This window comes from Stegastes partitus, unplaced genomic scaffold (assembly GCF_000690725.1).
Source record: "Stegastes partitus isolate 25-593 unplaced genomic scaffold, Stegastes_partitus-1.0.2 Scaffold155, whole genome shotgun sequence".
NCBI lineage: Eukaryota > Metazoa > Chordata > Actinopteri > Pomacentridae > Stegastes > Stegastes partitus.
This window is the reverse complement of record NW_007577886.1, coordinates 28,472-40,498: the sequence shown is the minus strand read 5'-3', so window position 1 is coordinate 40,498 and position 12,027 is coordinate 28,472. Positions and strand designations below refer to the sequence as shown.

At 43.4% G+C, this 12,027-nt stretch overlaps 1 protein-coding gene across 1 annotated transcript in view; it reads left to right on the top strand.

Annotated features, from left to right (window-relative positions):
• Positions 1–9,155: 9,155 nt before the first annotated feature.
• mapk4 (mitogen-activated protein kinase 4) overlaps positions 9,156–12,027 on the top strand; it is an 11,227-nt gene continuing 8,355 nt past the window's right edge. Inside the window, exons 1-2 of the mRNA XM_008279338.1 lie at positions 9,156–9,522; positions 10,209–10,384. Coding sequence (XP_008277560.1) covers positions 9,156–9,522; positions 10,209–10,384 — 543 coding nt within the window. The remainder of the gene's footprint in view (positions 9,523–10,208; positions 10,385–12,027) is intronic.

Genomic DNA, 12,027 nt, shown 5'->3' with positions numbered 1-12,027 from the left:
AAGACTTGTGTTTTTTTTCCCTCTTGTCCAAACCGGTTGATTTTCCTCTTTCAATAATCGTATTTAAGGAAACACTAAACCTGGACAGCACGAGGTTTCCATCAGAGTTCTTACTTGACATCAGGCATCCTGCTCAACCTTTGCTTTCCGTCGCCTCAAAGGTAAAAACAAAAAAACACTGGGAGGTGCTGAAGGTAAGATTTGCTTGTGTGCCTATTATTCGGCACTGTAGCATTTTTTTTGTTATTATTTCCCCTGAGTCGATTCTGCACACCTACAGATGTGGCCCCTTTTCTCTCTCCTCTCCGGGCTCATCGGCTTGGTGGAAAAACATTCATCACGAGCACGCTCGGAGCAAGCCGACGAAGCCAGATGCCATCACAAGGAAATTTCAGCCTGACCTCTAATTTATTTATTTCCTCTCCTAGTTGCGCGGGGGCTCTTTTGAAGGGAGGTAATCTGAGGAGGACACACACATGCGGTGCTGCTGCTCACATTGTGCAGAGGGCAGATAGACAAAAGGGCAGGAAGGTGGTTTGAGGACTTTTTATTTTAGAGAATTCCTCCATGACGCCCGTAACCGTTCGCTGGATTTGATTCATAACTGCTGGTTTTGTTGCTTATCTGCCAGCTTAAAGATCAAACAAGTGACAAAGAACCCTGCTCAGCACAACCACAAGTGTATCACATGGGGAATGTTTGCTGTCTTATAGGCACGGCAAGAAAAAAAAAGCATATTTTTTTATTAAAAAGTAATGCAAACAAGGAATCAGTTCAGGCTTATTCGGATCTCTGCTCTTTAGTTTTCCTTTCAAGGCAGACCCTGAGATAATCACCATACATCGTCGAGCCGGGAGCAGGTGCTACTGACAACATACGTGCCTCTGAGAGTGTGTGTGTGTGTGTGTGTGTGTGTCTGTAAATAGCCACCCACAACCAACACTGTGATGTCTCCATTTATCAGATGCTATCAGTGTTAATTAGAGAGGGCAGCCAGAAAAGAGGAGCAGAAACACGACAGAGAACAAAGCCTGTAACGGAGCAGCAGTATCACAGCATAATCCATATTATCTGTAATTGTCTACGCTTAATCTTCACAGCACACATTGTTGCAGGAGATAATAATGTCGTCCAGCCCCTTTCTCGCTTTTTCTTCTTTTTCTTGTTTTCTCTTGACCTCTTTTTCTTGTTTCCTTCCAGTAGTCATTTAAAAGTTTGATCTCATTCGGGGATAACCTCCAGTGGCTGATATTTTGTAATACCTCTAACCACTATTTGCTTTTTAACGACATACTTGGAAGGATTCACCCAAATATGATGCTCACAAGAGGATGCTTTAGCACAACTTTTACCTCGAGCGAATTATGAATTTCTGCCGTCTCATTGTCTGTCGTGAATGAAAGCAGGCGGTGACGTTGCACTTTTCCAGAAGCAGCAAAACAAAAGTACACACAGGGGGACGGCGGAAAGTGTTGTTTCACGCTTTAGTGAGCTGACACACCTTTGAACTGCACCGCCGTTGGTGTCACAACATCAGAGGAACTCTTAAACCCACTCGATGAATCAGCAGATAAGGAGTTTGTGAAGCATTAAATCAACACAAAGCGCAGATTGAAAGGAGAATAAACTGATTTGATCTTTCATTACAGACAGGGAAACTGTTTTCTGACAGTTTGTTTCTGCTGCAGAAAATAAACACATCTGTGGGGAAGTGCAACAAGAGACATTTTTCTTATCTTATCGACACACAAGGCAAATCCTGCAAAGCTTCACTTTAACACTAGAGGTACAGGACTTGTTGGTTTGGAGAGGGCTCCACATTACTCTGCCTCTTTTACATTTTCCCAACAGCACCAGCCCTTTGATTCCTTCTGCGATCACAAAGAACCCACTGACCCATCGCTTACCGGCTCGCGTTTAGCAAATTATTCATCACGTCAGTGCGTCGCGCTTTGACTAAAAAGATCTCCCACAAAGCAGTGCAAAGAAGAGAACCCTGTTGTATGAGCAGCAAATGTTTATTGTCACATATATGTGTCGTCTAATGAGGCAGAAATGGCACACGGAAGCGTCCCTGTAACTGTCCTCTCCCTCGCTGACAGACCACCAGAACAACATCACACACAGTTCATTACATTAGGTGACTCACGGACCTGCTCTCCTCTTTATTAATCCCTCCAGCTGTAGCACCTCTGCATAGTCATTATTACACTGGCCGTGACCTGCCCTCTCCAGCCCAAACTACTCTCTTGCTATCCACAGGCAACGGAGGGAGGGCGGTTTGAAAGTCAACACTCTATTGTTACACAAGAAACTGTAAAACTTGTATTTTTTTCTGTGCTTTCTCCATCTTCTCAAAAGGCCTGCATCCCACACAGTGTATTAGGTTCATGCAGTTTTCTGGAGTCGCCAGAAACTGTTTGGAGAAAAAAAGTAAGAAATCGCAAACTGAATTTAGGATACAACAAGTGTGGGGGCAGATTTTACCTTTCACTTCACACTTCTTGCACAGTTCTCTCTTTATTTCTTACGAATGGAGTTTTGTGGAACAACAGCATCACTCCACTGACCTGTAAAACAGTTCAACACATACAGTCGTCCTCTAATGTATTCTTCCATTAAAGAAAAGGCAAAATTCACAAGAGTCGCTCAAATAACAAGAAACTGAAAACAGTAATAATAAATAAAAATTTTGCTAAATTATAATGTAGTGAAATAAGACATTGCTTTAAATTGTGGTCGAAAAGAATAATTTTTAAAAAACAATCAAAATTATCCCTCAAAGGGTTGCTTAACAAAATGTTAGTTTACTCAGCGCTCTGATCACAAAATATAAAATAATTTGAAACATCTAAAATGCAAGATACAATAAAATTATAATAAAATCATTTATGGGTCCCAGCATCCTTGTTTGCTTTTTTTTTTAATTTTTGTTTTTTTTATATATATTTTTGTTGAACCACAATTCAAAAGCAATGTAACAATTTTTATTAAATTTTTATTTATTATTACTTTTGTCAATTTCAACTTATTTCACTGACAGCTGCTTTTCCTTCTTTAATGGGAGCATATGAATACATGTGAGGACGACTGTATGATTGCTGTTTTAATTTTTTAAACCTTTTTTATTATCATTATATTTAGTATTGTAAAGTGACATATTTTACCACATAAATGTCTTGATGCATGAGCAGATCACATGTCCTCTCATAGTTGCTTATATTGCATTTTCACTTCCTTCCTTTCTGATCTCCTTTTAATGTGGACTTTCTCCTGAACAAAATTTTCTTTCAGAGGTCCGTCTTCTCAAAAGGCCTGCATCCCACACAGCGCACTGAGTTCATGCAGTTTCCTGGAGTTGCTGGAAACTGTTGGGGGAAAGTAAGAAATCAGAACTTAGAACACAACAAACCAACAAACCCAAGTGTGGGAGCAGGTTTTAGCTTTAACTTCACACTTTTGCACAGTTGTCGCTTTATTTTGTGGAACAGTTTAACATATAATGCTTGCTTTGTTTCATTTCTTCTCTTTGGTATTAGAAAGTGACACATTGTGCCACATGAGCAGTCCTGTTTTGATGTATGAGCACATCACACACCCTCTCACATGCCTGCATTTCATTTTTCACATCTTTTGTAACCGTGTCGACTTTCTCCAGAATTATTGCACTTGAACAAGATTATGTTCTCCTCTGGATTTCCTTCACATGTGGTGGCATCCTCGCTGCTTGCTGCAGCTGTAAAGCTATCCACTCACCATCACCAAAAGCTCCTCTCTATAGCTTCCTCTCTTTGGGGGAATCTCACATGTCAGGATGATAGATGACCAGGGTAATGATCCAGCTATAATAATCAAGCTAGAGGGGCTATCTACAGTGAGAAAGATTGTCTAGATTCTCAGATTATTTCATTTGCTGTTGGTTTGGAGACCAGACTTCCTTCCCAAAACAGTTTATCTGAGGTCAGGGATGCTGCTGGGAGAAGAAGAAGGAGGAGGAGGAGGGGGGTATAGATTAAGTAGGGCCACTTTAACCGTTGCTTGCTGCAGTGTGTGTGAGAATCAGTGAGGTCTGTTAGATGCACCTGAAGCGGGGTGATCCCTCCTCTCCTCCCTCCTTTCACATCACTCCTCTGAAGCGCTGACAGAGGAGCGGACAGTCGCCCACAATAAGCGGCTCTGGAGGCTGCCTCCGGCTTATCTCATCTCCGCGGATCGCCCCCCGGTGCCGACCCGTTCCCTCCTGGATCATCCTGAACAACACACACACAAACACACACACAGAAGAGGGAGATGATGCTGCCGCGTTTCCACTTTGTTTCGCTCCTAAGGATCCGTATCTCTCCCACATCTTCTTCTTCTTCTCCTCCTCGGATCTTTGTTTGTGGACGGCGGGCTGCGGCTGCGTAACGCTCCGGTGAGTGCTGATGCTTCTTGATGTTGTTATCTTTGCGCGTATTTCATTCTTCTTCTTCTTCCTCCTGGTCACCGAGCAGATACTTGGGGGGGTAGATAAGAAATCTAGTCCCCGAGAAAGAGGAGCTAGAGAAAGGAGGAGGAGGAGGAGGAGGAGGAGGGGATGGTGGTGGTGGTGGTTGTTTGTGCTTGGTGGACTTTTTTCTTTTTTCTTTTCTCAGATGTGGGGCTTTCTGGTTTATTACATGCACTTCAATTTCAGTGTTTTTGTTCTGTCAGAGGGGCGTTTCTGGAGTGTGCACACACAAAGGCAGCTGCATTAAGCCACTGTGCAGAGAGGATGCAGCGTTTCCCCCCATCTGAAGTCAAACTGTATTAACCCTTGTTGGGGAGTAAATGGAGTAACATTTAAAAAAAGGAAAGAAAAGGAAGAATGAAAACACAGCCAGAGAGGCTCCTTGGGGACAAAGAGGCAGCTGCACAAAGCCTGAGTACAACAGATGTGCCCTTGTTTGCTCATATCTGCTATCACCTACAAATTTATTAACATCATATTGCCTCATAGACTCTGTTTTCTTCTTAAATCTCAAATTAAAAAGCATTTAAAGCCTCCCAAGCCTGTTGACTCTGAGCTTACCAAACTAGGATTCTTTTTTTTCTCTCTTTACACCCACACCACAAAAAAAAAAACTGCAAATGATTCTTATCTATAATATATATTCTCGTTGCGTAACCCGAAGAAATGGAGAATAAATGCTCAGAGAGAGCACCAACCGCCATCTCTAGTGGTTATGCATTATTTATAAAGTTACCCCAGCGCTGCACCTCCCACCCAGCACCACTGTCAATGCTCCCTCTCTCTCTTCAGCCTCTCTGTTCTCACCTTACATTCTCGCTGCCTCTGACAGTCGGCCTGACTGAGCCTGACATGATTGCGTTAGTAAGTATTTGGAAGACGTTTAAAGAGCAACAGTGGTCCAGTTACTGGGTCTGTGCTCGGCCCCCCATTTCAAGAAAGGAACAGGCTTGCTTAATGCCCAACCGTGCCCTCAGGCTTTTGATAGCGAGGAGATTTGTTGTATGGATTGTTTGAATTCTCACAGCCCAGGGATGTAGGGGTGAGAGCGAGTCCATGCTTTTGTTGCCTACCGCTGCACGACCTTTCTATGTGCAGAAATAACAGAGGGGCTTGAAAGGTTTCTCTGCAAATAAGATCTAAAACATCCTCACAGGAGTTTCACACAAAAGTAGATAAAGAGGATTTAATAAAATGAGACAAAAAGAGGACACTAACCAGTGTTACAATCAGCATCATGAGTGGTAAATGTATGTGAATTATCAGTAAAATATAAGGTTAAATTAGAGTCGGGTATGTTTACTCAATGGGATGGCAATCAGGAGTGAGTGGGCGTCCCTTTTTTCTTGAAAGAACCGAGATCGATCGTAGTCTGGTCTTCACAACACATGTCTGTGGAAGTATTGTGACACCAACAAAGAAGATTTCTGAGCACCTTAGAATAAGATTTTCTGATTCTATTAGTCTGGAAGAAAGATTACAAACCACCTCTACAGAGTCTAGACTTCACCAATCACTAGTTGGACGGACTAAATAGAAATGGAGGAATTTAAGACCAGGACCAGCAAAGATGACTCCAAGAGCAAGATGTGTGCTAGTCCATGAGCTCACAAAGGAGCACAGAGTGACTTCAAAGCAACTGAAGACCTCTGTTACACTGACTAACGTTAATGTTCATGAGTCACTGGACAACAGTCGTGTCCATACCAGGGTTGTGAGGAGAAAGCAACCAATCTCTAAAAAGAACATTGCTGCTTTCTCAAAATTAAACATTTTGGAAAATGGTTTTAGGATGGATGAGACCAAAATCAAATTTTGGTGTACATAAGAAGTGTTACGGGAGAAAGGAGAAAAGAAAACACTGTTTTCCAGCTTAAGGTGCCTTATCTGTGAAACATGGTGGTGGTAGTATAATGGTTTGGGCCTGTTTTGCTGCATCTGGCCCTCCTCACCGTCACTGATGGAACAGTGAGTTATAACAGTGACTTTTAAAGGAAAATGTCATGAACTCAGTGTGTGGAGAAAGTGCCGCAAGACCCTCAACACACAAGTCATTCTACCAAAGAATGGTCAAAATGAATGCCTAAATATCTCAGGATCTTTTTCATCGAGTCACGGGAAAATGGAGTGTGAGTGGACAGATGGATTGGGGAAAGTTTAAGCCGACTGTCTTGGTGGTGAAGTGGCGGCTGAGCCAGAGGGCAGAGCTCTCAACTTACCAGTCGGCATCTATTTCAGTCCTCACCTATGGTCATGAGCTCTGGATAGAGACCAAAAGAATGAGATCAAGGGTACAAGCAGCCAACATGGGTTTCCTATATGGGCTCAGCTGTAAAGAAGGTACGACATGCTCAGACATCCAGCGGGAGCTCAGACGGAGTTCCTTCATGTCGGAACAAGCCAGCCGAGGTGGCTTGGGCATCTGAGTAGGTTGCCCCCTGGCTGCCCTTCTGTGGAGGTTTTCCAGCCACACTCAACTGGAAGGAGACCCTGGGGTAGACCCAGAGCTGGCCGGACGGATTACATATCTCATCTGGCCCCGGAACGCCTTGGGATCCCTCAAGAGGAACTGGAAAACACTGCTGGAGACAGCGATGTGTGGAATGCCACCACTTAGCCTGCTGCCACCACAAGCCGACCTCCGGATAAGTGGATGGATGGAAAGTTAATGTTTTGGAATGGCAGAGTCAAAGTCCTGAACTTAATCCAACAGTAATATTGTGGCAGGACCTGATGCGAGCAGTTCATGTGAGGAAATTCACCAACAGCAGATGTGCAGAACTGATCAACAGTCGCTGGAAAACATTGAGCTGCGTAAGGAGGTCACATCAGACACTGAAAGCAAAGGCTCACACATTTGCCACTCACAGATTTGTAACTCTGCTCAATAAGTTAGAGACGAGGTATAATATTTTCCTCATGTTTGTTTAATTGGATTCTCTTTATATAGTTTTGTATGATGTTTTAGGTCATATTTATGCAGAAATACTGAAAATTCTAAAGCTTTTGAGCACCACCGTAAAGCTTCAGGTAGATCAAAAAAAAGAAAAATTCAACGCTGGAAAAATGAAGGACTAAAAAGTAGACTTTCCATTGAAGATAAAACTGCCTGTCAAATTGTCTCTCTCTGCTCTGAAATGTTAGCAGCAAATGTGAAAGCATCCTTGAATTGACGTTATTATCCTCTCTAAACAAATATGGCTTTGTGTAGATAAGGTTACAGTTTCGTTCGGTGTTATGTAACGGTACCTCTCCTGCAACAGACCTTGTTAGCACCCAGCCTCTGTTGCTGTGTAACTTTCAACTTCACCTTGCTTGTCTCTCGGTTCTCTGTTAACCCTGTTTTCTCTTTTTTTCTGCCCAGCAGCAGCAGCAGAAGCAGCAGCAGATGTGTTTGAGCGACCCAGCTAATAGCACTATCTTCCCATAGAGGCCACGGCTTGATGCTGAAATCCCTACATTCATGAGAAGGCAACAGGAAGCAGATTACTGAGGGATTAAACGCGTGTACACGTATGCACACGCACACACACGGAGGATACGACGGTTTCAGGGATTCATCCATCTGTGGATCTCGCTGTGAATGAACTTGTGTGACTGACTCGCTGGTATCATGGAAGAAGAGGAGGAGCCCACAGAGTCTCATTGAATTCAAAACACATGACCCCACCTCCCTTCATCCTGCCTCGCCATCAAAGGCTCTGACTGCTCGATGAGAAATTACACACTCGTACCAAACAGCAGAGCGTGCGGAAAGAGAGAGGAGTGCAGAGCCGACCATCCGCCCGCTGCTGTCCCATGATGCATCGACACTTGTAAGAGCAGAATCAGCCACACAGAGGGCTGTTTCTATGGATACCCCTGCCCTGGGTTGTATTAATAAGACTCACTGATATTCTGACTGTCTGCGCATATAAAGAATATACAGGGAGAGATTACAAGTGCATCCTCGCAGCAGAATACGGCGTTAAAAAAAAAACATCTGCGTGGAAAAGAAAAGCATCACCATCAAGTGTCGAGGGGAAGATGTTGAAGGAAAAATCTCCTATTTTTAACCGTGAACCGTAGATGATTTTCCATCACATGTTTAAACATGTGGCTGCAAGATCACTGACTGAACCAAACCATAGATTTCTTTCCACTCGGTTTTATATATTTTGATGAGATTCAGCTCTTTGCTCAGATACTCTTTGTCCTATCAAAGATGATGAAAAATTTATCTTCTCAGTTCAGGACAATATGCGCAAAAGACGGCTGATTTGATAAGAATTGCGCCACACGGGACCAAATGAAGAAATGATGCACAAAGAAAGTTATTCTTAGGCCCGAGGCAAATCATTTCTTTTCTTGCAATACTGAGTGTAACTCAAAATTCAGCACAGGCCTTTTCTTGGTAGAATAATCCCATTTGAACCTTTGTGGGCCCGTAGAATTGCCACCATTTTTTTTCCCCAACAGTAGTCGTGGTATTGAGTTTTGTCTGGAGGAAAGACATGCAGCAGCTGCCTAAAGAAACATCAGGTCTATACTCACCAGCAAGATGTAATATTATGTGCATGAAACAATAGAAAGAACATTGTTAACCTACAGATTGAATCCATCCAGCCGGTACCAGCACCTGGAATCTATCTGTCATTCACCCCTAATACCTCTACACTGGGCAGTCATGGCCAGACAGGACACCCCTCTCTTCCTCCACGGCTTTGACCTCAGCGGACACTTTGTTGACCCTCGACCTCTTGGCACAGGTGTCACCGGCCTGGTCCTGTCAGCTGTGGACCAGCGAACCGGACAGCGTGTAGCAATTAAAAAGCTGGTGATGCGAGACGCCGTGACGGTGAAACACGCCCTGCGGGAGGTGAAGATCACCCGGCGACTGCTCCACGAGAACGTGGTGCGGGTCCACGAGGTTTTAGCGCCGTATGGACGACCGCTGCCCCGAGACCCGACCCAGCTCAGCGCCCTGTACATCGTCCAGGAGTGCATGGAGACGGATCTGGCTCGGCTGCTGGAACAAGGACCACTACCCACAGGTATGGGGGGGAAAAGGGGAACATTTAACCTATAAGTGAACTCAAAATAATACATAGATTAAACAGCTGGACAACCAAAAATCCAATTGATAAACCAATCTGACATCATTGTCCACTATATGGTTACTATGGAGCTACTAGCAGTATAATGCAATCAGAAACTACTAAATGGATCATGATGTGAGCCTGTTTTATTCACTGAAAGGTCAGTTTAAAACATAAACGTATCACCACACTGCTGCTATGATGCTTTACACCGACACATTAATCGTCTGTTTTGTCTTTTCACTTCTGGCTGCGGTTAAACTGTGATTAATAGGATTAAGGATGAATGATTTTAAGCCACAGTTAATTAAGGCTCTAATAAAATATCAAGTTTCAACATTTGAAAGCTTAAATTTGCTCAAAAGGAGTCAATATGTATTCACTAATTTGCTTGTTTTCCATGAGCATACTGTAGGTTGTGAAGGATTAGAGTGTGACTCATGTATCCACCAGTCACATGTCCAACGTTAACACCAGAATGTGACTTAAAATGTGCTTACTCATTTATGTATTGGTGGTTTGTTTATTTAATATGTGAAATGTAGAAAATGTAGCCAGTTTAAGAAGTATTCAGTGAGTTATAAATATACACACTGTGACTGTATTTACACTCCTCATCTCACATTTTTGTCCTTGAACAGGTCACGCCACTCTGCTGTTTTACCAGCTGCTGAGGGGACTCAAGTTCATCCACTCGGCCAACGTCCTGCACAGAGACCTGAAGCCTGCCAACATATTTATCAACATGGACCAACTGCTGCTCAAGATCGGAGACTTCGGGCTGGCCAGAATAGTCGACCCTCATTACTCCCATAAGGTGAGCGTGACGCACACAAGGATGGGCCACGTAAACACAGACAGGATGTAAAATCTCTGGCAGCGTCATCTGCTTCGGAATGGTTTCCATAAGGCCTAGCGTGCATTCACACACACAGTCTTTTAAATGTCCACTATCAATCTTATTTATCTTATTTTAAAATGACAAATGAGGTGTTCGGACTAAATATATTCTGGTGGTTGGATGTCGTTTTTTTTTTTTAAGCGCCCATCTGCAAGAAAAACACTTTGATGACTAAACATGACGAGTAAGCCGGACTTGTACATATGCTCAAACATTTCCAGCTGTAACCCAATTACTCTTACTAATCTTTTTTGGGGCATGTAACTGCAGCCGAAGTGCCAAGTTCTATTTTGACGAGAGGCCAGTAAAACCCTGTGATCGTTATTCTCCTTTGGGTTGCGCTTGTCTTTACAAGTTTCATGTTAATTACATAAATCCATAATCTTCGTCGGACAAGCCAGCATGACCGTCTCTGTAGTATCGGCTGCATCGATTTTTTATTTTTTTTTGCCCTGTTTAAAAATGGCACTTTCTGTTCTGCAAAAATTAATCATACTGTAAATATTCAAGTCAGCAGAGGAGGGGCGGATTTCTCGCTCCTCTCATTGGCGTGCAATTCTGCTGCTGATGAATGAGTCCAAGGAGAGCATTGTTACATTAAATATTATCTCTGTTCCATCTCGTTGAGGTGGAGCTCTTATCAAAGGAGGAGACAACAGCTCCTCAAACCTTGGCCCTGTGCGGTTATTAGACAGCGGTGCACTCACACTTGTCCTTGTGTTGTAATGGATACGCTATAGGTGGTTGCAAAAGAATGGTCCTATAGAAAAATCACAAGGGTGCACATGTATTCTGTTGGCTTCACATCTCAGGATGCACATGAATCATGAATGAGTCAGCTCTCCTTTCACATCTCAGGTGTAATTTTTAATCATCGCCAATTGAATCCTGCTTATTAGTCTTCAATTTTGAAAAGAGTGTATGTTCCATCTGCAGTGCAGCCAAGTTTTTTTTTCTTTTCTTTATTACTAGTATTAATGGCTTCTCTGATTACACATCTCCATGTCTGATGTTGCCGAGCGGTGCCTTTCACAATGGCCATCCTCTCCAGGACCAAACTGTGCTATTAACTCTCTTCCCAAGCCCGGAGTTCTGTACTAATCAAACACTGTGATTAGCCTGTCCGTCGCATATAAAGGCTTCTGAGAGATTAATGCGACAATTTACTCTTCCATTGTTCTGCTTCATTATGTGCGACGATCCCACAGCAATACTGTAACACAAGCAGGGCTGGATGTGTGTGTGTGTGTGTGTGTGTGTGGGATTGTGTGCGATTGTGTGCTTTTGAGGTCCGTGCATGTGAAGAGGAGCTCTCGTGAAAGGCGATCTTTGTCAGCTCAGAACACGGGACGGAGGATCAGCTGGGTGCAGACACAGGGGTGCGTTCGGAGGGGAGGGCAGAGGAGGGGAGGTGGAGGGAGGCTGGAAGAACAGATGAGGAGCAGGGGTGAGAAATACTGAGTCGTGAAAGGCTGAGAGAACGAGAGGTGAGAAGTGCAAAAGCAGAGGCAGGGAGAAAACGAAGAACAAAAAGTGCAAAGAGAGAGAACAAGATTAAG